Source organism: Akanthomyces muscarius, chromosome 2 (genome assembly GCF_028009165.1).
Source record: "Akanthomyces muscarius strain Ve6 chromosome 2, whole genome shotgun sequence".
Lineage (NCBI taxonomy): Eukaryota > Fungi > Ascomycota > Sordariomycetes > Hypocreales > Cordycipitaceae > Akanthomyces > Akanthomyces muscarius.
This window is the reverse complement of record NC_079242.1, coordinates 5,203,767-5,227,152: the sequence shown is the minus strand read 5'-3', so window position 1 is coordinate 5,227,152 and position 23,386 is coordinate 5,203,767. Positions and strand designations below refer to the sequence as shown.

Here is a 23,386-nt window from a genome sequence, read left to right as displayed (position 1 = left end):
ACGAGTTTGAGCGTATCTACAGCCGCTTCCAGGCTGGCAAATACCAGTTCGACATCACACAAACCGAATTTGACGTGGACGAGTATACAAAATTCTGCGATGATGTCGCCGACGAGACGGCCGAGTTTCAAACACGCCAGGAAGAAGCTACCGCAATTGAGACGGAGAAGTTCGCAAGCCCCCATAAGTTCTGCTTTATTCGCCTGCTAATCCATTGCTTTCAGGGAGAGGCGCATCTTTGCTCAGTGGCAGAAAGAGCAAAAGGTTGAACGAGACAGTGTGCCATCTTTAGAGGACATCGGTGCGTCAAGAACCGCTGCGTAGAACGGATATTATACTGACCCCTGCATAGAAGATGAACTCAAGATCGAGGCCCAGATGCATGCCAGCATATACAAGATAAAAGTACAAAAGGGTGACAGAATCAAGGAAGGCGACATCCTAGTCATACTAGAGGCAATGAAGATGGAAATCAACATCGCAGCGTCGCCGGACCAGGTTGGTTTAGTTGTAGCGAGCGTCGTCGTTGCGCCCGGCGATATTGTGAAACCCGGCGATGTGGTCATCGTGCTGTCACGGCCAGACGAAGAAGAGCCCGAATAGGATTGGGGAATTTGGTGCTCAGGGCGAATTATCATGATTCGAAATATTTCCAAGTTATGGGACTAGATTCGAAGACAGCATGGCTTCAAATCTTTCGTAGTCGATATTGTCGTCTTGCGCCATATGTTGCCAGCAATATTCTAGCGTTTCCAGTGCCCGGGCCACATGCTGTGCAAAGAGTCAGTGAGAATTCAGCGCGTCCAATGAATTTGAGTAATGCGGTCATACTTTGAACCCGAAACTTTTCATGTCACTTATCTTCTGGCGACATAGGTTCTGCTGCTGTTGGTCAATTGTGGCTATGCCGGCCGTAAGCAACGGCCACACAACGGCTAGTTGGTTGATGCCGCGAGAAAAGTTCAGCGTCAGCGTCAATACCCTATCGACAGCAGATTTTATTTCGCCATGACAGTCTGTAACTTGGATCCTTCTCGTAGCGACTCTGTCGAGATAGACAGTGCATGCCAGTGCATAGCTTTCGACACATGCGGTAACCGTCAGGATATCGACCTCGCTGTCCGTCGCGCCGTCGGGAATCCCGTCTAGGCCCTCTAATTGCAAAAATACATTGGGAGCACTGTCGTGCCAGTTTTTCAGCCTGTAGACGAGGTCGCCATGTATTGCGTCTTTTTGTTTTTGGTCAAGGCCGGAGCGCTGCAACTTGGCAAAGCTGCTGATTTCGGCCTGTATGGACATGAGCCTAGACCACGCGCTGCGTACCTGGGCCAATTCCCGATTCGATGTACAGTGAGTCGCTGCAAAATCTGGCACGCCCAGATTGTACTGCCATCCGCCACCCAATGTTTCCCAGTAGTCGCCCGCGATGAATGGTGCCTCGCCAGTGGCGCAAGAAGCCGCGACGTCAAGGTATGACAGCAGCGAAACGAGAAATCGGCGTATAGGCAGTTTATCATTGCCGAGGGTGAGTGAGCTCTTTGCATCTCTATTGGCCAAAGTCAGACCAGGAGAATACATGGCCTGGACAATCTGACTCGCTCCCCGTAGGTGGACCTTCCAGGACGCATCGGTAGCGGACTTTTTTTCGAACATGCAAAGCAGCAGGCATATGGACAGTAGCTCGAGGCTATCGGCCTGTCCTTTGGATAGAATGAGAGCTTGCCGAAGCTGCGTGACAACGCCGGCGTACATGTTGATGGCCGCGGTGCGGTGCTTGGAGCGATTCTGTGTCTGTGGAAGGCTGGCCAAATGCATGGCTCCGAGTGCTTCCATGGTGCTTTGGAGGAGGGCGGAATGCTCATTGCCCACGAGGCTGAGTAGCTCTCGATAGGGATTTGAGTTGCAGGGCGTGTCAAAAATGATGAGGAGTGTGGATACGGTGAAGAGGTAATGCTGATAGTACATGGCATTCTGACTGCACTGTACTTGGGCTGGTAGGCAGAACTGGAGTGAGGGTCCTTCCATGCTGTCTCTCACCGGAGCGACTTGCCCAATAGACAAATACGGCAGCGGGTCAGGCGATGATAAATTCCACTCAAAATATCCACCCTTGTCGTCCGATGAAGCCGCAACCAGGTCAGAATTGCTAGTCCCTTGACTAGCCATCGTTGACGAGGCGGCTGCCGATCTAGCCGACGAGTTCTGATCGATGGACAATGGAACAAAAGTGAGGCTAAATGTACAAGTCATGTTAAGCCGCGTACAGTTTGCACACGACGGCGTCTGCTCGTCGCACTTGACGTGCCTCTTGCGGCAGTTGAGGCAGCCGGTGAAGACACGGGGATGCCATTTCCTCTGTCGTGCAGATGTAGTGCTTCTCGGCTGCCTTGCCGAGCGCGTAGACGCTGATTTTCGTGGAGGCGATCCTGGCATGGCAGATAGGGATGACTATATGAGAAAAAAGAAAAGAAAAAAGCGGTTGCAAGCGCGCGAATGGATGGGGATGGGCGACCGGCCGGGGTTTTAGTTGTGGGTGCGTGGCGGGGTGTTCGCGGAGACGAATCCGCCACTAAGTCAGCGAGTGTTAGCGACCGAAGTGGTGTGTGGCCCATATTATTGAGTTGAAATATATCAAAAACAATACTTTATAAACTAAATTTGGTTGGATATAAACTCTTTATTAAAATCATTTAGTATATCGGTAGAGTATAAAATATTAGCCAGTGTCAGAAAAGGAAACTACTTGAATTTCTACACAAAGAGTAGAGACGACTGACTGACCACCAGTATTTTGACGACGAGGAAAACATGATCAGGATTTCGTCAAAAAGGGAATAAAAAAGGAAAATATGTGGTGAATTGTTTCTGGTCAGCCGACGGCTTGAGGCTAAAAGCGTCATTTAACGGCTGCGGAGCCTGCCCTGTAAGGCTCGGCTGCTTGTCCAGATCGGTTGCTGTAGCTCACCGTTTTCTAGGTGGCCCACGCTGGAAACACGGATATGCCCTTCCTGTTCCTGAATCTGAATCAGTCCTAGCTTTGCCGTTGCCTTGAAGATGGACATGAAGTTTAGGCGTGCGAGCTAGCGTATGCCTTGGGAAACTCTACGATTCTGAGCGTAGTACCGTCACCTCCTAGCCCAAACATGCCATGCAGCAGGGCAAAGAATTATACAACTTTCAACTGGAACTGCTGTGATGTTGGTTGCATTTGGGACAGCGTCCACATGGTCGGAACCAGCTTTTCAGGACGCAGACTAAGCACCCATCCAACAAGCAAACGGGCCAACGGCAAACCAGGTGCTCCAGATGCCAGGCCCGCCCAATGATGCGCCCGCATGATAAAATAGGCAATTAATCACGAGCAAAATCAATCGCACCATTTTTTTTGGCGCTTATGTTACGGTTTTATACTTTGTGTGGCCGAAATTTAGCTGCAGCTTTCACCCCCTTGCGAATCACCAAGTGCCAACGCCGATGGCTGCGGCAAACCACACCAAAGTATGCGCACCTTGCTCAGCATTGCGCCAGTGTCTGTACCTGGCCGTAGACGAATCATTCCGGTAGCTGTTGTGCTGATTCTCACGGCGCTCTACATTCATTCATGGGTATTTGTCCGTTTGCTGTATCCCGGCCCGACCAAGCTCCCCACCCAGATAACGCCCGACGCGCATCCCATCACGCAGCTGATATCGAATGCGACGGCGCATTTTGAGAGCTTGCTCAGAGAACGATCATTTACACTCAAAGATGCCGCGGAAAAATACCGACAGCGGCGTGGCCGACACCCTCCCCCGGGATTCGACGCTTGGTTCAAACAGGCCATGAAAGACGACGCCATCGTTGTGGAAAGCTTTTTCGACAGAATCCACCACGACATTAATCCGCTATGGGCATTGGAGCCTCGGGAAATGCGCATGCAGGCCGCCTTGCAGCCTCAGGTCATCAAGATTCGGAATAAGAAAGTCGTCATGGTCACCGACGACCCAGACCGACAGCCATGGATCCAACACTGGACGGCCCTGGTCAAACAAATGATGCCCAACTTGCCCGACCTAGACATGGCTATCAACGTCATGGACGAATCACGCATCTTGACACCTAGAGAAATGATTGACAAATACGTCAAGATTGAGCAGGAGCGTCGAGAGCTCCTTGCGCCGGAACTGGCGATGACCAAGTACAGCAGCCGGCAAGACATTGACAATCAGAAACCGGAAACATTCGACCCTGGCTGGATATCAGACGACGCAAACCTCTATTGGAATTACTTTCGTGAGACCTGCCCTACAGACAGCCCCAGTCGAAACATCAGCGCCCTCGAATCCTTCAACGTACCTGTCGAGTACCCGAGCGAGCAGATGCCGCACGCCTACCGCGGCTTCGTACAAAACTTTACCCAGGCCCGCGATCCATGCCTGCAGCCGCACTTGCGCGGACTCCAAGGCACCTTTGTCGAGAGCGTGAGCATGTCAACCACCACGACGCTCTTCCCGCTCTTTGCCGGCTCCAAGCTCCCCACCAACAACGAGCTCCTCATCCCCGCCGCCATGTACCTCTCCCGACGCGCCTTTTATAGCGGCGGCCGGGGCAGTGGCGGAAAGTGGTCCACCAAGAGGAACGCCCTCCTCTGGCGCGGGACAGCTTTGGGCGGCCGAAACAAGGCCGACAACTGGTGGCACTTTCACCGCCACCGCTGGGTGCAGATGATGAATGGCACCGCCGTCGCGCGCGTCGAGGCCGGCGACGCGGCCAGCGCGCCGACCTTGAACCTGCTCTCGGCCGCCAACTACAGCCTCCCACGCGCCATGGGCGGCCAGATCGGCGCGTGGCTCTCCAACTTTTCCGACGTCTCGTTTGTGCACCTTGAGTGCTTCCCCGAGCCGCCCAAGGAGCGCAAGGGGACGTGCTCGTACACGGCCGCACATGGGCATCGCCGCGTCCAAGCCCTTGCAGCAGCAGTACCGCTACAAGTACCTGCCCGACGTCGACGGCCACTCGTTTAGCGGCCGCTGGCGGGCGTTTCTCAAGTCGACGAGCGTGCCGCTCAAGGCCACCATTTACGCCGAGTGGCACGACGACCGCATGGTGCCCTGGGTGCACTTTGTGCCGTTTGACGCGTCGTACAAGGACATCTACGCCGTCATGGAATATTTCCTCGACGGCCGCGACGCGCAGGCCGAGGTCATTGCGACGGAGAGCAGTAACTGGGCGAATGCGGTGTATCGGGACGAGGATATGAAGCTCTATGTCTGGAGGTTGTTGCTGGAATATGCGCGCGTGGTGGACGATAATCGCCAGCGCCTTGCATTTGTGGACGATTTACGCAAAGAAAAGTGGCCAAGTTGAATTGGAGCGGTCATCTCATTTCTTGGTAGTTTATATAAGAGCGTGTGAAAACAGAGCCAAACACTAGGTAGCCTGTGTCGTGTTGCCGATTGCTAGAGCAAATGGGGAAAAATATGCAGCATGAGAACGAACATAGAGCACAATGTACGGAGTGGTTTATTTGTTTTGGTCATTACAAAAAACACTGAGCGGAGGAAGCGCCCTTTTAACACCAGCAAGCTTGACGCCTCCAAACGCTTGCACGGCGGTCGCAAATGTTGCCAGCCGTCATTAGGTTCCACCCCGCCATGCCCTCGGCTTGGAAAGATACATTTCCATACATTCTACCTTGCCGTCTCAAAACAAGGTAAATACGTCGCGCTAGAACTGTAATTGCTGTATTACCCAAAAACTGGACCAACACACACAGACCTACCATCGTGGCATGGTGGGGCCGGAAGGCTGACCACATCTCGACACTAATAAAACAGCCTCACCTCGACAGCCTCGTTTCCCCTACCATTGCCGCCAAGTGAGTGGCAAAAAAGGTGCCGAGTTTATCTATTTGTACATTGAACTTCCATCAACGTCTTGCTTCGATCTCCATTCTTTGCTCTCTTTTTCTTCTTCTTATCCTTCCTTCCATAACCGCAAATTACAGCAAGCGTCTCTCCTCTTATTTACCCCCTTGCCTGCTCAGCATGTCGGCGCCCGTCTCCAAGCGGCGACGCGTGCGCAAGGCCTGCACACCATGCCACCAACGGAAGCGCAAGTGCGACAACAGGCTGCCCTGCGGCATGTGCACCGCCTACGAGTACGACTGCTTCTACGGCGACAGCCTGCCAGCCGGAGAAGCCAACGGCCAGCATCGTCAGCAGCATTCGTCGGCTCGCCGCGCCAGCCCTCAGCCCACGGCGGCCAGGAGAGCAGCAGCAGCAGATCCGCCCAAGAGCCCCCGGACGGCGCGCGACGGAAGGGAGACCGATGAGACGACGACGCCGCGAAGCCGCCGCGGCCGCGGCAGCACCCCCGACGGCATCTTTGACGAGTACAAGTCACGGTACGCCGGCGCCTCGGCCGCCATGGCCTTTCCACACGTCCTCGGCGTCGCGCTGGGCTCCAGCAGCCCGCCGCCGCGGATGCGCTCCTTTGCGTACAACTTTGGGATCCGGCCCGAGGAGACCTCGCACACGCACGGCTCGCTGTCGCGGCTCATTTCCGCCGATGACCTAACGCGCTTCTCTTCCGTCTTTTTCTCCGCCATGGCGCCCATTGCCGACCTCATGGACCAGAATGTCTACAGTACGCGCTGTCGGGACTACTTCCACGACGCTGGTCCGAACATCGTTGCGTTTGGCGCCGTGGCGGCTGGTGTCGCCGCCCTGGGCTCGTTTCTCTCCGCGAGCAGACACCCGCAGGAGACGGAGCTGGTGCGGTACGCCAAGGCTATCCTCGACGACCCCGTCGCGATGCGCGCGCTGACAGTCGACCACATCGTCGCGTCGGGTCTGCGCGTCTTCTATCTGCGCGCCACCACGCGCCCTAACAATGCGTGGATCGCCTCGTGCACCGTCCTGCACCTCTGCGAGGCCGTCGGCCTGCACCGCGAAGAAATCATCGTCAAGACGGCGGCGATGCCCGGGGCGCGTGCCATGGGCCACAGCGAGGACCAGCTGCGCCGCGTCTTCTGGATCGCGTACGCGGGTCACAAAATCATGTCGTACGAGTACGACCGATCTTCGGTTTCGTTCAACGCCGTGACATGCGGAGAAATCTCCCGGAAAGCCGGCTCTGTCGCGGATCAGTTTGTGACGCTAGGACAAATCCTTCCGGGGCCCAATTCGCCCTTTCGGCTAGAGCGCGAGGCTCTCACACCGACGGAGGAGCTGTGCGAGCGTCTCCGGGCGCTGGATAAGCTTCACTTTGAGCATCCATTCATGGTGGTGACCAAGGCCGATCTGACATTTTGCTTCTATCGGCGCATGTATCAGCTCAAAATGGGCATACCCGACAAAATTATTCACATGGTGATAAACAGCGGCAATGCGGCCATCGTCGCCGCCGAGCAGCTCGCCAGTCAAGGACGGATGTTTTGGAACGTCATCGGCAGCGTTTTCCAGTACACCTGTGTCCTCCTAGCAATGGATACGCCGGCCGCGAATGCGCACATCTCAAAGGCCTTTGAGAGCCTTGGAAATCTCGTTCGCGCCGCCGATACGGGGCTGACGCGCGAGGCGCTGTCCATGGCGCGCCGCCTGCTTAGTCTCAGCACGGCAAAGAAGCGCCGAGAGCTGGAGATGCTGGAAGCCGTTGAGGCAAGCTATCAGGACTCGCCGCCGCAGCCAGAGCCCCCAGCGGGTTCGTCTGGGGAGATGACCTGGGATATGGACTGGGACCAGTTTCTCGTCGAACCGTATCTCACAATGTTTGGTCTCGATGCCACGCTCTAGCTCACAGCGAACCAGTGCGCCTGCATTGATAATATGTATATTGCACGGTCATGGTTGTCGGACGAGTCGAGGCTGGGGGCGGACGTGGCGTCCCTTGCTGTCACTCCTCCGACCCATGACCGCGGAGGTACTGTTATTTGCCACAGAGGTGGCTTCCATTTTGCGCTCAAGGTGCCCATGCTCCCAAAACGTCTCAGCATTGGCGAAGACTTGCCAGCAAGGGTAATATCACGAGTGACCTCATTTTGCCGGGTTTGGGACGGCCTGCTCTAGGAGCCGCGCACGGTCCCGAAACGCATATTTCCACTCTTTGACTACCTTATAAAAATAGAGAAGAATAAGCCAGCCAAATAAAATACAGAAAAAGACAATCACGAGCACGCTGCACCACATCGCGACACCAAATGCAATGTCACTATACTGGGTGGGCTTGGCTTGTTCGACGCCAATAATAATTTGAAACCCGTTGAGAGCGATAGACATCACGCCAATCAGAAACAGTATGGGTCCGTAAAAACGGGCAAAATATGACGCGGACTGGTATTCCACAAGCTGGAAATTCGCCTTCCCTAGCAACAGCGGTGCGTAGAAGTTGAGCCTTCTAAGCCTAATTTCGCCGTACGCGTATCGCCCGGATACGTCCCGATCAGTGACATCGACCAGAGGGGTGATGAAATAGCAGAATTGCTCCCAGGTGGTGTCTTTGGTCAGCAACCGCAAGCTTAGGTCTTGCGCGATATGGAAGTCAAGCTCAGTCTTGACGAGGTAGTAATACGTCCTCAGGTAGCCGAGCGCTGCCCTGCGGATGCGTTGACTTCGAGTGTCAGCCGCCTCGTCTACGCCTCTGCCAAGGTAGCTGTGCCAAAATGCGTAAGACGTAAGGTATCGCGGCAGCGGCTTCACAAAAGTTCGATCGTCAATCCACGCAAAGCGGAGTTTGGGTCCTCCGTCGGCACGATGTTCCTTCCCATCACTTGACTGACCTCATATCACGTTGAGGAGACATACTATATCGCCCACAATGAGAAAAAGACTGGAAATGGCTCAGCAACCAAGCGCTCGATGAAATGCTGGTGTTTGTAAGCTATTATTCAAGCCAGGGCATCGGTTCAGCCTGTAAGGATCCCCCCCAAGCGGGCAGGCCACTTCAGTGCCACTAACAGCGCAAGTGATTTCTCACGGAAACTTCAAATTGGGGACTACAGATGCGGAACATTGGCCCATAGAAAGCTTGGAAGCCAGCTTTATTGTCGTGTGTTAATGGGTGGGCAAAACTTTCTACGTTCAGGAGATATTCATGGCTGGTAATGGATCTGAAGAATGGAGAACATACGCAGGAGGATCACGAGATAGAGAAACGCAAGCGTAAAATTGTGAAGCCAAAGATTAGGATGAGCTAGTATGGTATAACTTGCAATTTGAGCCGTTTTCTTTGCTATCCCTTCTCAATTACTTAGTAACCGTCCGCATCTGTGCGTTCGGCCAATGCCTGAAGTGACACTTCTCCAAGAAATCCTAGAGCTCGCTCTCGGTGGCACTGTTGGGATCACCTCCAATCCATTTAGGTAGCTGCCTCTCACTGTTGAAATGAGCTTGCCAGGCGCTCATGAACTGGATGATGAGGCCCTCTTGGTTTGCGGTGACCACAGCACACATCCCGAGCGGTCTTCCGTTGAAGCTCGCGTAAGAAAAGGGTACGACTGCCATCGGGTAACCTGCGGTTGCGTAGAGCTCATTAATCCTGCTATCTCCTGGCCCAAGGATAATGTCAACATCATATTCCTTCAGACATTTATCAACCGCCCGCCTCCTGCCAAGATCTCTCATATCAGCGAGAGCGTTCTGGTACCCATCTTCAGTAATGTCGAATGCTGCCGCGATTTCCAGACGTGTCATAATGGGAGACTCTGAGAATCGTCAGAGACTGCCATTCCAATCAAGTGCGATGGTGAAACCATACCAGGGGGCATTTCCTGCTTCGCGTTATCGCGCATGAACTGCATGAGCTGGTCCAGGGTTTGGACCTTGCCTCCCTCTAATTTCGAGAGATATGAATCGATGGCCTGCCTGAAGCGGGAATCTTTTGAACATAATTTTGAAAATACTGATTAGAAGTCTTCTAGTTTTTCGTTTAGCTGGTGGAACTTACCCATGACTCTTTGAATCTGGCTCATTCCGTCGACAACTAGCTCTTCCAAGGAGGCTACCTCGACTTGCTTCACAATGGCCCCAAGGGACTTTAGCCGTTCGTACGCTGCTGAAGCATCCGCGTCCTGCCATTCTCGTTTAGTGATTCACATAAAGTCTTAATAGTCTATCTTGAGGGAAACTGTACGTACCTGCTGATCATCTACTTCCTTGTTCGGCGCTACTGCGACGGGGGGCATATGCCATTCTTTGGGCTCCAGCACTCCAATTCGTATTCCGTCAAAATATCCGGTGAGATGCGATACGTAGGTCCCGTTAGGAATGTTGGTGGCTTTCTCACGGTCGACAAGTGCATCCATGAGGATGGCAATGTCTCGCGCTGACCGGGCAATCGGGCCGGCAGAGTCAAAGTCGAACGATATAGGGCAGATACCGTCTTGGGAAATAAGACCGAGAGTTGGTTTCATGGCGTAGACGTCATGTCGAGTTGCAGGCATCAAAATCGACCCGTTGGTGTCAGTACCAAGGGCTGCAGGGGCGAACCCCGCAGCCACTCCAGCGCAAGATCCTGAAGACGAGCCACCTACAGCCTGTTGGATGAGTTAGAATGAGAGTACCGCGGTCGGTTTGGAGATCTAGCAGAAGCGTACACTATGGCCCCCGAAGCCGTCATCCCAGCGTTTGCCTCCGATGACATAGGGCGACTGCGTGAGTCCACCGACGACCGACCAGCCAGTTGGCATATGCAAGCCTCTAGAAAGATGTCAGTGGTACGATGGCGAGGTAGCAGACTAAAAGGAGGGGTGTTATTTACCTGAAGTTGCTCAATTCCTTTCTAGCATTAGTTATCAATAAGCACACAGGACGGCAAAGGGCAGATGTATACTTAAATTTGCCTTCGCAAGGATGATGGCCCCAGCTGCTTGCAACTTTTTATAGTCAGCTTCATCGACAGACCAGCGGCGAAAAAGTCTGCTTCATACCTGAGCAACACATGGGGCGCTGTCTGGAGCCTTTGAACCCACCAAGGCAAGCGTTCCCGCTGTTGTGTCCATTCTAAGAGCGTGATGAGTGGCAGTATTATCCTATCTTCAAGTAAGTGATGTCGACGCAGCAGGAACAGGAGTTTCGAACCTTGATGAGTAAGGGATGCCATGGAGAGGGCTCAACAGCCGTCCAGAAGCCCTCTCCTGGTCTAGAAAGCGAGCTCTCTTGATAAGCAGTTGCTTCGGTGCAACAGCAACGACGGCATGGAGGTACCCATTGTAGCGGTCAATTTGCTTTCAGTATTCCGTTACCACGGCTTCGCTAGTGAGCGTACCGTTGCTCAGCAATTCTTCAATGTCAGTCACCGTGGCGGTGAGTACACTAAACGGCACCATTGCGGTACTCGCGAGATTTATCGTGTTGAACAGTCGAAGTGGCTGGCTGGCTGGCTGAGAGTACTTGTAGTGCACATACCTCGCACATTCCATGCATCTTCACTTTTTTCTGCCACTTTTAGCCCCACTTCTCCTTCTAGACTTATTCTAAGAGGTGGCTGGACTTGAAGTTTACGATGTGCTCTCTACATTGATCTTATCCGTATTACTCCCGCAGTAGGCTTCAGAGCCTATCTGCCTTGTTCAACCAGCGGTCAATGTGTTGCCGCGCTTGCTCCAGCGCTAGTTACAGCCTATGCTCCAGCACTAGTTATAGCGCTATCGCGCTGAAGCTAGCGCACGTCTAACCCTAACGCTGATGAAGTCATTCTTAATGCCTTCGTGGCAGCGACCGCCAGCCAAACCGGCTGCCTAGCTTCTACCACTGACCACACCTCTAATTTAGAATTGATATTATGATAAGTACTATCATTGAAATGCAATAGTCGTGGAGATTTAAAAAAAAAATCCTTTTTTCTAGTTACTCAGATCACACGCTGGCATATACGCGCCTAAGATTTACCTCAGTTCTGCCACCGGCCGACTTCACAAATTCAAAATCAAAAGTTTATGATGCAAAAAGTGGTCCGAATGATGCACCGGACATAGCTACTATGCCAGTAACTGCTATATTCCACTACCATGTACTAGCACATAGACAAGTCAAGTACTGCCTAGCCTACTGGTTGACACCGAGTTTGAGTTGCTGGTACTAGGTTCGTGCCAACATCCAATCGCTGCCGGCACTCATTCAGTGTCAGTCAGTACGGAGTGCAATGATTGAATAGGTATTACTAGCCCGTAAATACCACCCATACTAAATAGTGTCCCCTTGATCACCGACAATCACCCACTCGCCACAGTTCAAGGCCCGTTTATGTACGAGCTATCACCCATTTACGCACTGTCTAGTTTATTCTCACTCTCCTGCTCCATCTTCTCGCAGATGTCAGATCTATACCAATCTACAAAACAGAACAGCAGGGCCACGACGACACCCAAGCCCGCAAGACCAACGCCCAGATACAGCGCGCCACGGAAGCCGCGAAGAACCTCTCGGCCCCCATCATTGACATTGGAATCTACAGTGCCCGCAAACCCGAGTCCGATGGAGATGGAATAGTTGACAAAGGTGTTCACCAGAGACGCTGCCAGACCCTGGTGCTTCCGCGGCATTGCTCGACTCAAGACAATGGTCGCCGCTGGAAACGACATGTCCATACCCCAGGGCAAGACGATGAGGCCCACAAACTCCTGCCCCCAGTACGTCTGGTGGATGGGCATGGTTGCCAAAATGGCTCCGCCTGCGGCAAAACCAACCATGGAGACGAAAATAACGGACGAAGGGCGCAGGTTGCTCAGAGCGATACCTGTGCCAACAGCAGCACACAGCCCGCTGATGGCAACGGGCGAGAACTGCGCCGACGACAGAAGGGGCGTCTGGTGTCGAAACTGAACGACAAAGTTCCAAGTGTATAGAACAAAAATGCCAAAACTGGACCAACCGGCGCCGATGCAGGCCAGAGTAAAGAGGGAGTCGATTTTCAAGACACCAAAGGGGATCAGAGGGTGCGTAGCTCTGTTTTCAATGAAGATAAAGAGGACGAATGCAAGAATGCCGACAATCATGATGGAGTATGTATATGGCTGTGTCCATCCAACGACCGGACCCTGGTTCCAGGCAAAGTTGAAGAGGATCAGGGCCGAGACGCCCGCAACCGACCCAAATAGATCAACTCTTTGCCAGAGCGGGTCGTTTCCATCTTCCTGCGCGCTTTCCCTGACCGTCGCCGGCACAGCAAAGACGCTTAAGACAGCGAACAGCAGACACGCCAAGGCCATGACCCAATACGCCCACGGCCACCACGTTTTCTGCGCCAACAAGCTCGAAAAAACGGCGCCAACAATAAACCCAGAAGGCGCGGTGGCACCAAAAAGGCTAAACACCATATTTTGACGCATGCTTCCGGCCTCATATGCGCGCCCTAGGATCGCCACCGCGTTCGGCAGCATAAACGCCGGACCCATGCCCTGCATCGCGCGGCAAAACGCAAATAGGATCGGTCCGCTGTAGACGGCGCAGCCCGCGAGCGCGGACCACACGCCAAACCAGGCAAAGCCGCCCGCCAAGAACCGCTTATGGCCAAAGACATCGCCCAGGCGGCCCGCTGGGAGGATAAACGTGCCCACCGTCAGGGAGTAGGCGGCAGAAAACCAGCTCGCAGTTCCCTGGTCGGTGATGTGAAAGGATTGGGCGATGAGGGTTTGGGGCGCGATACTGAGGGCGAGGCCGGCTTGCGTGAGGAGCTGTGCGGCGCAGACGACGCCGACAAAGATGATTTCGGTGGCAAGTGAGCGATGAACGAGGCGTTTATCCTTATTGGAGGAAGACATATCGGAGGCCAGGACGTCGGGGGTTTGGTCCTTGGTTTGTGCCGTGGTGTTGTGTGGTAGAGGCATGGTGCCCAGTTGATGTAAGTTGGTGTAAGTTATTGGACATTTGCACAATTGTTTTGCGAAAGAGAGGTGATATATATAGAAAAAATCGTACCTTGATTTAATTTCTGATTTAAACTCGTCTGAATTAGTAGTAGCATTGGGGCAATGCGGCCGAAATTAAGGACAGCCCTGCGCGGCTGTTGCGGCTCCAGCGGCCTCAAAGAAGCTTCTGCTCAACACCACCAAAACTTATTAAACTGCGGGTGCTGCGGGACGCCGCGGGCTTACTTTCTAGCTATCCAGAGAACTAGGCGCTTATCTATTCTAGTCCATTGTAAAATTTCATTTCTTTAGTTAAATGATATTTATCAAGTAAGTAGAAAAAAATTGTTTTGTTCTAAATACATCTTTTAGAATGCCCCGTTCTCTTTGACACTAATGATCGGCCGCGGGGGGCAAAGATGCTAATATGGAATGCGTCAACAATCTCGTGGCTGTCGCCATACGACTCAAATAAGGCGACCTTGGCGAGCGCCAAAATCCAAAGCTTGAATTCTGCAGTTTTGACCAGTATACCATGCTTTGGGATCGTTGGGCAGGAACATACGTTGAGGCGGACAACTTTCTGTCTCAGCATCGACTCAAGGGAGAACCGAGAGCGTATCCATTCGTGGACGTTGTAGGCCTCTAGCCGCTACATCTACGGAACCACGGCCACAGAGAGGGAGCCGGGACTTAAAAAGTGGCATTCGCTTGATTCAAATGGCTATCTGAGCTCACTATCTCACAAACCACTGTTATCGACTAGCAATATGGCTAATTGACGGAATAAGGCAACATGTTTTTTAAAGTAGCCGTCCTAATTGCTTAGCGCGACCTTCTACACCTAAGCCTGGACGCTTCGCTACACACGACACGCCTTTCTGTACCTGTCTCTATAATATAGTGTTAAGAATACACAGTAATGGCGCTGGGTTCTGTGCCTAGACTGGATCCTGAAGCTTATACCTCTTTCTACTATAATCAACATAAACCTGAGTTTTGCTGATTCGATACCAACTGTCTCCTACGCCAACATCAGGCGGCTGCCTACCGAGGCTTGGTAGACACTCCGGCGGTTAGTCAACTACTTTTTGCAAGGGTCAACGTTAGCCTTCGACAGCATGGCGGGCGGCGACACCCCAACAACAAAAATATTGGACAGTAAAATTACAGCCTCGTCAAAGAATTCAATCCTTACACATTTATTACCGAGCTACACTGCCTGAGCCGCAAAGACCTTCTTGCACCCCTACCAGTCAGACAACTCCTCTACCGCCTTCGCCATAATGTCCGTCGAATTTAGCCGCCGCCACATGCCCGCGCTCTTCGCCGCAACAACAACATCCTTAGGCGGCTTCTGGCCCCTCTTCGCACCGGCAGGGGCGATGCTCGAGTTTGGCTTCCCAGCGCGTGTCGCAAACTCACCCGCAGCGCACCCCGTCATGATGATCAACGGTGCCCGCACGACCGTCCTCGGCATCATCATGTTTGTCCTTTATTTTCGCGGCATGCTGGAAGAGTGCGATATCCTGCTGACGCTCATGGGCTGGTACTTGGGACTTGTGGACTCGTACGTCTGCTGGCGTCAAGGCAACCCAGGCAAGGCGATGTTTCGGCTAATAACGAGCTTGGGTCTCGGTGCGTGGGGGTTCTTTGGGCAGACATCAGGGGCGCAGATCTCGTGGTAATGCAGCGAAGGGCCCAGCAGAAGGATTGGGAACAAGAAATGAGCTTGACACAAGGTTCTAGGGTAGGCTAGCATGTAGATATATGGTTGCCGAGTATGCAGATGAAGGGAACTTGTCACACTGTACATCGGCTCTCCAGTTCCGTACAGTGAAAAGCTTATCCTGCGGACTTGCTTGGCGCCTGGCCAGGTGTCGCTCTGCTATTGTTGTGCGACAGTCGAACGAACAGAGTTACACTATGAGGGCACCAATGATGACATCTTCTATGCGCGTATGGATCTGTGGCTCGCCACTAACATGCACTGGCTCTCTCCTGCAGCCAGGGATGCATAAACACAAGCTGTGCAGTGTTTTGCTTCTGCGCACTCTGCAATGCAGACGGACTCCGATCGCACCAAGTGCGATTACCCAAAATCGGATTTAGGAAGCCGCAGCAGCCGCACATCAGGTCGTGATGGGCTGACTCACAGGGCCGCTACTTTTGCTGACGGTCTGTTGTGGCCAAGAATTCCGGCCCGGAGTCCGCCCCCGCTAACGCCGCGGACATGACCGGCGCAGGCGGCGCGGCCAGCCCTACGGCGCAACACGATGCTCATCTGTAAGACGAGGCAGCGAAAGTCTTGCTTTGAGTTTACGAAAACTCTCCGAAATCCTCATCCGACTCAAATTATATAAGTTCAGGGTAATTCCCAACTCAGAGCCAGAAGATGCTCCAAGTCACTTACACTCTCACCACTTACACCATTCTATACACCACTCTCTTCCACACCACACTTGGTCCAAACCTTCAACATGCCCGAATACGCCTCTAACCAGAAACCCGGCTTTGTCAATGCCATTGAAAAAATTGCCATCGTCGGCGTACGTTTCTCTGTCCTCTCCAACTCTCCTCCTCCCACTCTACTAACAAACGTCCCAGGCCGCCGGCACCATTGGCGCGCACATTACCGCTGCGCTCCTCCAATCGGACCGCAAGCACACGATCACCGCCCTCTCCCGCGTCGGCAGCACCAACACGCTTCCCGCCGGCGTCGCCGTCGCCCCCATCTCTTACGACGACCCGGCCAGCCTCGTCGCCGCGCTGCAGGGCCAGCAGTTCCTCATCATCACGCTCGCGCCCATGGCCCCGCCCTCGACGCACAGCCAGCTCGTCCAGGCCGCGGCCCGGGCCGGCGTCTCCTACATCATGCCCAACTCGTACGGCGGCGACGTCGCCGACACCCAGATGGGCGAGGACGTCCTGCTCGGGCCCGCGGCCAAGGCGCAGCGCGCAGAGGTCGAGAGCCTCGGCATGACGTGGGTCAACGTCTGCTGCGGCTTCTGGTACGACTACAGCCTCGGGGGCGGCGAGGCGCGCTTCGGGTTCGACTTTGACCGGCGCACGCTCACGCGCTACGACGACGGCGCGACCAGGAACTCGACGTCGACGCTCGCGCAGGTCGGGCGGGCCGTGGCCGCCGCGCTGGCGCTCCCACTCCTCCCCCGGGACGCGGCCGACGCCAGCCCAACGCTGTCTGCCTTTTTCAACGCCAGCATCTACGTCAAGAGCTTCGTGGTGAGCCAAAACGACATGCTGGCGAGCGTCCAGCGCGTGACGGGCACCACCGATGCCGACTGGACAGTCACCCAGGAGAGCACCCGGCAGCGGTTCGAGACCGGCCGCGCGCTGGTCCGCCAGGGCAACATGGCCGGTTTTGGCAAGATGCTGTACGCGCGGGCTTTTTTCCCCGACGATGCGCTCGACGTCTCGGCCAAGGCGCAGAATGCGCTGCTCGGCCTGCCGCAGGAGGAACTGGACGAGGCGACCAAGGACGCGATTGCGCTGGCCGAGGTGCTGAAGCAGCGGACGGAGCGCATGGCCAGCTAGAGGGATGGTTGTTTTTGTAGTATCAGTACATAGAGTCGTTAGTGATTTTCGTAGACCAAGTTTTTCCGTATATATTTGAACAGCTACGATTATTCGGCCACTTGGTGGGAAGACCGAAGTCGAGACTCGCAAGGATAGAATGCATCTGCATCGTACTTCAAGCCCAGTTCATGTGTCGATTTAAATGAATTGTGATTTTGATATTTTTTTCTTAAGCGCTATATATGCACGGGGGTATCCAACGCGACAACTGGTATGCCTTTTTCTTCTTTTCCATCATCATTCCTAACATTTTATATTTAAAGAGCCAGCTTCTCATGCTTGAATGGCTTCTGGCCCTCGCCATCGCCATAGCCAGCCGTGGGCTGGTAGTCGCCGCGAATCTTGTACTTATAGATGGTCAGGCCCTCGAGGCCGACGGGCCCGCGGGCGTGGATCTTGTTGGTGCTGATGCCGACCTCGGTGCCGAAGCCGTAGCGCATGCCGTCGGCCAAGCGCGTCGAGGCGTTCCAGTACGCGCCCGCCGAGTCGACTTGGTTCATGAAGCGCTCGGCCTCGTCCCTGTCCGACGTCATGATGGACTCGGTGTGGCCGGAGCCGTGGGCGTTGATGTGCGCAATGGCCTCGTCGGCCGACGCCACCGTCTTGACGGCAATCGTCAGCGACAGGTGCTCCGTGTCGTAGTCGGCGTCGGTGGCGTCGACAATCTTGCTAGAGTCGCCGCCGTTGAGGCTTGCCAGGGCGGCGGCCTTGCTGGAGCCATCGCAGCGAAGCTCGACGCCCTTGGCGACGAGACCGGCCACGACGGGGGCAAAGGTGCTGTTGAGGGCAGCGTCCTGAACAAGGAGCGTCTCGACGCTGTTGCAGGCGGCCGGGTAGCTCGTCTTGGCGTCGACAATGGCGGTGGCAGCCTTGGCCGGGTCGGCGGTGGCGGTCAGGTAGATGCTACACAGGCCGTCGGCGTGGCCCAGCACGGGGATCTTGGTAGATTCTTTGATGTAACGCACCAGCTCGTTGGAGCCGCGCGGGATGACGAGGTCGATGGAGCGGTCCTGCGCGAGGAGGCTGGCAATGGCGTCGCGGGTTGTGACGAGCTGGATGGCGCCGTTGGGCACCTGGCTCTTGTCGAGGGCGGCGGAGATGACCTGGGAGATGGCGACGAAGGATTCAGTCGACTCTTTGCCACCTGATTTGGCACTGTCAGCATACTGAAACATCAAGAGAGAGGAGGGGCGGTGATTTTTGAAACTCACCCTTGAGAATAGCCGAGTTGCCAGACTTGATGGCCAAGCTGGCAATGTTGGCAATGACCTCGGGGCGCGCCTCAAAGATGATGAGCAGCACGCCAATCGGGCACGACACGCGCTCCATGACGAGGTCGTCGTCTAGCTTGGTGCGCATCGAGATGTTGCCCACGGGGTCGGGCAGGTCCCGCACGTCGAGGATGCCTTTGAGCATGTCCTCCCACTTGCCCTTCTTGCCGAGGTCGAGGCGGCTGACGAGCGCCTCGCTGAGCGACCCGTCGGCGGCGGCCTTGCGCGCCAGCTCCAAGTCCCGGGCGTTGGCGGCGAGGATGGCATCGCGGTTGGCCGACAGCGCGGCGTGGATACCCTCGAGGGCCTCGTTGCGCGCCGACGCCGGCAGCGCGGCGAGGGTAAACGACGCCGACTTGGCCTCGCGGGCGGCGGCCTCGGGAGAAGCGTTTGTGAGCGACATTTTCGGATGATCGGGGGTGGAAAGAGAAAGATCAGGATATGGTTGTAAAAAATGAGGGAATTATAGCATCTACCCGGGGAGAGATTGTAATAAATACCGACGATGCAGAAAAATAGCATGTGCCCCTCCTTGTCGTCACTCGAAAGCAAACGCCCGCCCAGGCCCCACCGCGGGGTTTGCACTCCGCTGGGCGCTGCGACGCGATGACATCAAACTGCCTGCGGTGCCTGTCGCTGATAGGCCCGGCGTGGACGAGGCTTGCAGATATTTTTTGTTAGTGCTTTCTCGCGCCAAGGACGAGAATAGCAGTGCGCTTTTTATATATCTCACTGTACTATGGGGCATTTCTTTTTTAAGGTGTCGTCAAGATTGACTCGTTGAGCGGCAGATGCAGACTTTTAGTGGTTATGACGTAGTTGCCGCCTCCAAGGCCCCATGGGTCGTGATAGTTTCCAATGAGGCACGGCAGCGAGTCACGCTCTATCAGATGGAGAAACCGAGGGCGTCGCAACAGAAGTTGAGTATGACTTGTAATTCATCACCTTACAGCAAATACCAATACCATAGAGTACAAATTTTCCCGTATTACCAGACCCAAAAACAGAACCAGTTAGATTTCACGTATTCCACGGCCCTCCCGCAACTCCTCAACTCAACTCCCACCCTCTAATTGTTCATGTCGTATTGCTTAATCATTTCCGCAAGCTTATCGCCTTCCGACTTGAAGTCGAGGAACGATGCTGTCATGACCTGATACCGTACTCTGCTTACAGTTAGCTTGTGACACTTGCGGCACTTTGATCGAAAAAGCTCACCTCTGCACCTCGCCATAGTTGTCCATGCGGGCGCGGCAACGAAACTGCAGCTTCTTGCAGTTGACCGCCTCAAACGCGGCCAGAAACTTGGCCTCGTCATTCTCCTTGAGATCCATCAGCTCGTCCGCCGACATGCCCACGATCGCACGGCCCGAGTCGTCAAAACAGCTCAGCCACTGGTGGCTGGTGTGGTCGGCCACGTTGAAGCTCAGCACATAGCGGTACTCGGGCTTGTCGTGCGACAGGTTGCACTTTTCGCAGCGCCACGTGCCGTCGCCCATGTCTTGCACCTTTTTGTTGCAGCCCTGCGACAGGCACGCTGGGTAGCAAAAGTTTTCCTGCTTGACAAAGACAATTGTCGCCTTGATCGTGTAGTAGGCCTGGTCGTCCACACCGAGGTTCTCCTCCTTGACCTGCGCAATTGTCTTGATCTCGTCATTGCGACCGCCGGCAGCGCCGACGCTCGCAAGATTCTGGTGCGTGGTAAATGTGTCGTTGCGGCCGGCCGAGTCGTACCAGCCCTTGAGGCGGTGGGCGTCGGGAATATCGGGATCGATGGACATGGTGCCCGATGAGAGCAGGCTCAGGCTCTTGCCGCCAAAATCGGATACCTTGGTGCCCTTGAAGGCGACAACAGACTCAGGCTGTGCTTCAAAAGAGCTGGCTGTCTTGCCCCAGATGGTGACGCGCACCGAGTAACCAGTGTCGTCGACCATGGTAAGCTCACGCTTCTGGTAAGGCGCGCCCGTCTTTTTGGACACAATCTCACTAATCTCGCCAGCCTCCTTGAGAACACCAATGACATCGACCGTGTTGTCCTTTTCGACGCTCTGCAGCTCTTGGATGGTGGAGAAGTTAAAGCGTACCTGCGGCACATTGGTTTGGTCTTCGGCCTTTTCAATCACTGTGTCGCGCTCAAACGCCAGCTCGTAGTCATTGGGCAGGTTGGAGAATTGCTTCTTGGCCAGGTTCACGCGGCAGGGTGTAGAAATGTAGTAAACCGAGCCTTCTTGCAGCAGCTCATAGAAGGCGTCGCACTGATCGTTGAAGCCAGTCGCCTTGATCTCGCCACTCTCGTCGAGCAGATTGACGCTGAACAGCTTGCCTTCACCCGTCGCCTTGTGCCATGTCTTGATTTCCGACTTGGATGTGACGCGGGCCTTGATCGTCCACTTGTGAGAAAAGGGCGACAGGCCCTCGATGGGGTAAATGTTGTTTCCAGCGTGCATGGCTGGTCGCGAGGGCATCGATTGCTGCTGTGGGGTGGCCTTTTCTTCTTTTTTGACGCCGTAAAAGTCGTTGCCGGCAATGGTTGTCTCGGCGGCCTTGGACTCGACGGCTGAGGGCTCGCCGATCTTGTCCAGGATGCCGTAGCTCTCAATGACTTCGATGTCGAGAATGATGAGGATACTGATTGGTCAGCCGAAGCTCGTTGTCTGATCACTAGCAGATAGCACCTACTTCTTGCCCTTCAGATTATTGGGCGTGTATTGCTTGACGCGAGCAATGCATCCGCGCACCAGCTTCTCCTCGTGCACGACGTGGTTTGCTTGCGTCGCCAGCATGGTCTGGACGTAGTGCTGACCGTCGCTCATGACGAGACGATATCTGTCGCCACCCTGGGCGGAAGGCGCCATCTGCTTGACCTGCAGGCATTGCATCGTCGGGATGGGGAACTGTTTGGTCGCCTTGTCGGGATCATTGAAGATGAGGCTACGCGGATTAGCGGCAGGAACACGACAGAAGGCGAGAAATTCTTACTCCAAGGACCCCTTGGAAAGCGCAGATTCGGCGTCCATGGCTGCTGAGTGTGATGTCGTGTTGATGTTTGTGCGGGAATTCGACTTCCAGTGACGCAGTGGTTTGGGCGTGAAATCTAGCACGGCAAGTCGGACGCCAGGTTCACAGTGGACCGCGACGCGTTGGACGCGTTAAATGGAAAATCGCCCCTCAATAGGTAGACGGTTGGCGGGGTCGCCACTGGCTTATGTAACGGTCAACATTACAGCTCAATAATATATAAATCGGATAGTTGGAACACCAAAAGTAAAATTGGCTATCGGGTGCCGATAAAATGTTTTTTTTTTGTGTTTCTCAAATCCTGTGTGAGAGCTATTGAAGCTGTGCTGCTGGCGCAGCCTGCATGTCACCGCTCCGCCCATCTGTATGTAGCCTGGCCAGCTTGACAGCCAAGGAACCCCTCTCGTGAAACCACGTTTGCGCATAATTCTGTAAAGTCACATTTTTCGCCATTAAATCATCCGCAACCATGGCCGACGCCGACAATGCGACTAGGGCACCTGAGAGCGACGCTCAGGAGACCAGCACCCCCGCCGAAGCGCCAGCTCCCGCTACCTCTACCGCTACCGCTACTGCTACCGCACCCGTCACAGGCGAGCATTGCGTCACTGACCGACCAACTCGTGAGAGTTCCCTCTATTCGTACTCTGGACTGTAAACTAACAAGCCGTATACAGCTTCCGGTCAGTCATCCACCGGCGAAATCATCAAGCTCAACGATGTTGATGTACGAAAAGACCCTCTCCTCCCCTTCGCAACCACTAGCTCCCACCACTCGCTAACCACAACTGCTCTCCAGGTCTACATCTCCAAGCCGGCCGACTACCCGCACGCGCCGGCGCGGCTGCTGCTGCTGCTCACCGGCGGCACGGGCATCCAGTCCGTCAACAACCAGATCCAGGCGGACCGCTTCGCCGCCGAGGGCTTCCTCGTGCTGATGCCCGACATCTTTGCGGGCGACGGCCCGGCGCCCGGCACCGTGGCCATCGACCCCTCCTCCTCCTCGTGGCTGGAGCAGGTCAAGCTCAAGGCGGCCGAGGTGACCAAGTCGTTTGTGATTGACATGTGGCTCGCGCGCGTCACGCCCGACCGCGTGCTGCCCGTCCTGCACCGGGTCCTCGACGCCGCGCGCGACCGGTACGCCGACGCGGTCCGCCAGGGCGACGGCATCTACGCCGTAGGCTACTGCGTCGGCGCGCGCTTCGTCCTGCTGCTCGGCAAGCAGACCACCGAGGCGGCGGCGGACGAGGAGAGCGGCCCGACGACGAGGGGGCCGTATATCAAGGCGGGCGCGCTGGCGCACGCCGCGTCGGTGGCGCCAGAGGACTTTGACGACGTCTGCGTGCCGCTGAGCCTGGTCTGCGTCGAGGACGATCCGCTCTTCTCGGACGAGGTCCGCACGCTGGGCGAGGACGCCATGTCCAAGGCGAACCTGGAGCACGAGGTCCAGGTGTATCCCGGTGTGCCACACGGTAAGTGCGCCCCGTGGTTTGAATATTCGTTGTCATTATACTGACCTAGCCGTAGGGTTTGCCGTCGTTGGCGAGTACGCAGAGGCCAATATCAAGGAAGCTCAGGCGACTGCCTACGAGCAGATGCTGAAATGGATCAAGGAGCACTAAATCATTGCACGACTGCCCCTGCTTTGCTGGTTTGCTTCGTTCTTTGCTCTTTC

The 23,386-nt window shown here is 54.9% G+C and overlaps 11 protein-coding genes across 11 annotated transcripts; 6 read left to right on the top strand and 5 right to left on the bottom strand.

Annotated features, from left to right (window-relative positions):
* Positions 1–99: 99 nt before the first annotated feature.
* Positions 100–603, top strand: LMH87_004867 (uncharacterized protein; the record flags this gene model as incomplete). Its single annotated transcript, XM_056196150.1, has 4 exons — positions 100–169; positions 225–245; positions 293–301; positions 353–603. The coding sequence occupies 4 exons, from the start codon at positions 100–102 to the stop codon at positions 601–603; spliced, it is 351 nt and encodes a 116-aa protein (XP_056049707.1).
* Positions 604–657: 54 nt separating this feature from the next.
* Positions 658–2,433, bottom strand: LMH87_004866 (uncharacterized protein; the record flags this gene model as incomplete). Its single annotated transcript, XM_056196148.1, has 2 exons — positions 658–771; positions 832–2,433. The coding sequence occupies 2 exons, from the start codon at positions 2,431–2,433 to the stop codon at positions 658–660; spliced, it is 1,716 nt and encodes a 571-aa protein (XP_056049706.1).
* Positions 2,434–3,500: 1,067 nt separating this feature from the next.
* Positions 3,501–5,346, top strand: LMH87_004865 (uncharacterized protein; the record flags this gene model as incomplete). The annotated part of the gene is made up of 2 exons (XM_056196147.1): positions 3,501–4,852; positions 4,899–5,346. The coding sequence occupies 2 exons, from the start codon at positions 3,501–3,503 to the stop codon at positions 5,344–5,346; spliced, it is 1,800 nt and encodes a 599-aa protein (XP_056049705.1).
* A 680-nt stretch (positions 5,347–6,026) lies between these two features.
* On the top strand, positions 6,027–7,775 carry LMH87_004864 (uncharacterized protein; the record flags this gene model as incomplete). The annotated part of the gene is made up of 1 exon (XM_056196146.1): positions 6,027–7,775. The coding sequence occupies one exon, from the start codon at positions 6,027–6,029 to the stop codon at positions 7,773–7,775; it is 1,749 nt and encodes a 582-aa protein (XP_056049704.1).
* Positions 7,776–9,290: 1,515 nt separating this feature from the next.
* On the bottom strand, positions 9,291–10,666 carry LMH87_004863 (uncharacterized protein; the record flags this gene model as incomplete). Its single annotated transcript, XM_056196145.1, has 5 exons — positions 9,291–9,682; positions 9,736–9,855; positions 9,925–10,048; positions 10,115–10,513; positions 10,574–10,666. The coding sequence occupies 5 exons, from the start codon at positions 10,664–10,666 to the stop codon at positions 9,291–9,293; spliced, it is 1,128 nt and encodes a 375-aa protein (XP_056049703.1).
* Positions 10,667–12,241: 1,575 nt separating this feature from the next.
* Positions 12,242–13,804, bottom strand: LMH87_004862 (uncharacterized protein; the record flags this gene model as incomplete). The annotated part of the gene is made up of 1 exon (XM_056196144.1): positions 12,242–13,804. The coding sequence occupies one exon, from the start codon at positions 13,802–13,804 to the stop codon at positions 12,242–12,244; it is 1,563 nt and encodes a 520-aa protein (XP_056049702.1).
* A 1,307-nt stretch (positions 13,805–15,111) lies between these two features.
* Positions 15,112–15,513, top strand: LMH87_004861 (uncharacterized protein; the record flags this gene model as incomplete). The annotated part of the gene is made up of 1 exon (XM_056196143.1): positions 15,112–15,513. One exon carries the CDS (start codon positions 15,112–15,114, stop codon positions 15,511–15,513), a length of 402 nt encoding a protein of 133 aa, XP_056049701.1.
* Positions 15,514–16,305: 792 nt separating this feature from the next.
* Positions 16,306–17,380, top strand: LMH87_004860 (uncharacterized protein; the record flags this gene model as incomplete). The annotated part of the gene is made up of 2 exons (XM_056196142.1): positions 16,306–16,374; positions 16,433–17,380. 2 exons carry the CDS (start codon positions 16,306–16,308, stop codon positions 17,378–17,380), a joined length of 1,017 nt encoding a protein of 338 aa, XP_056049700.1.
* A 299-nt stretch (positions 17,381–17,679) lies between these two features.
* LMH87_004859 (uncharacterized protein) lies at positions 17,680–19,096 on the bottom strand (the record flags this gene model as incomplete). Its single annotated transcript, XM_056196141.1, has 2 exons — positions 17,680–18,566; positions 18,634–19,096. The coding sequence occupies 2 exons, from the start codon at positions 19,094–19,096 to the stop codon at positions 17,680–17,682; spliced, it is 1,350 nt and encodes a 449-aa protein (XP_056049699.1).
* A 666-nt stretch (positions 19,097–19,762) lies between these two features.
* LMH87_004858 (uncharacterized protein) lies at positions 19,763–21,710 on the bottom strand (the record flags this gene model as incomplete). The annotated part of the gene is made up of 4 exons (XM_056196140.1): positions 19,763–19,859; positions 19,912–21,321; positions 21,373–21,624; positions 21,673–21,710. 4 exons carry the CDS (start codon positions 21,708–21,710, stop codon positions 19,763–19,765), a joined length of 1,797 nt encoding a protein of 598 aa, XP_056049698.1.
* Positions 21,711–22,180: 470 nt separating this feature from the next.
* LMH87_004857 (uncharacterized protein) lies at positions 22,181–23,333 on the top strand (the record flags this gene model as incomplete). Its single annotated transcript, XM_056196139.1, has 4 exons — positions 22,181–22,334; positions 22,389–22,438; positions 22,511–23,183; positions 23,239–23,333. 4 exons carry the CDS (start codon positions 22,181–22,183, stop codon positions 23,331–23,333), a joined length of 972 nt encoding a protein of 323 aa, XP_056049697.1.
* Positions 23,334–23,386: the final 53 nt, after the last annotated feature.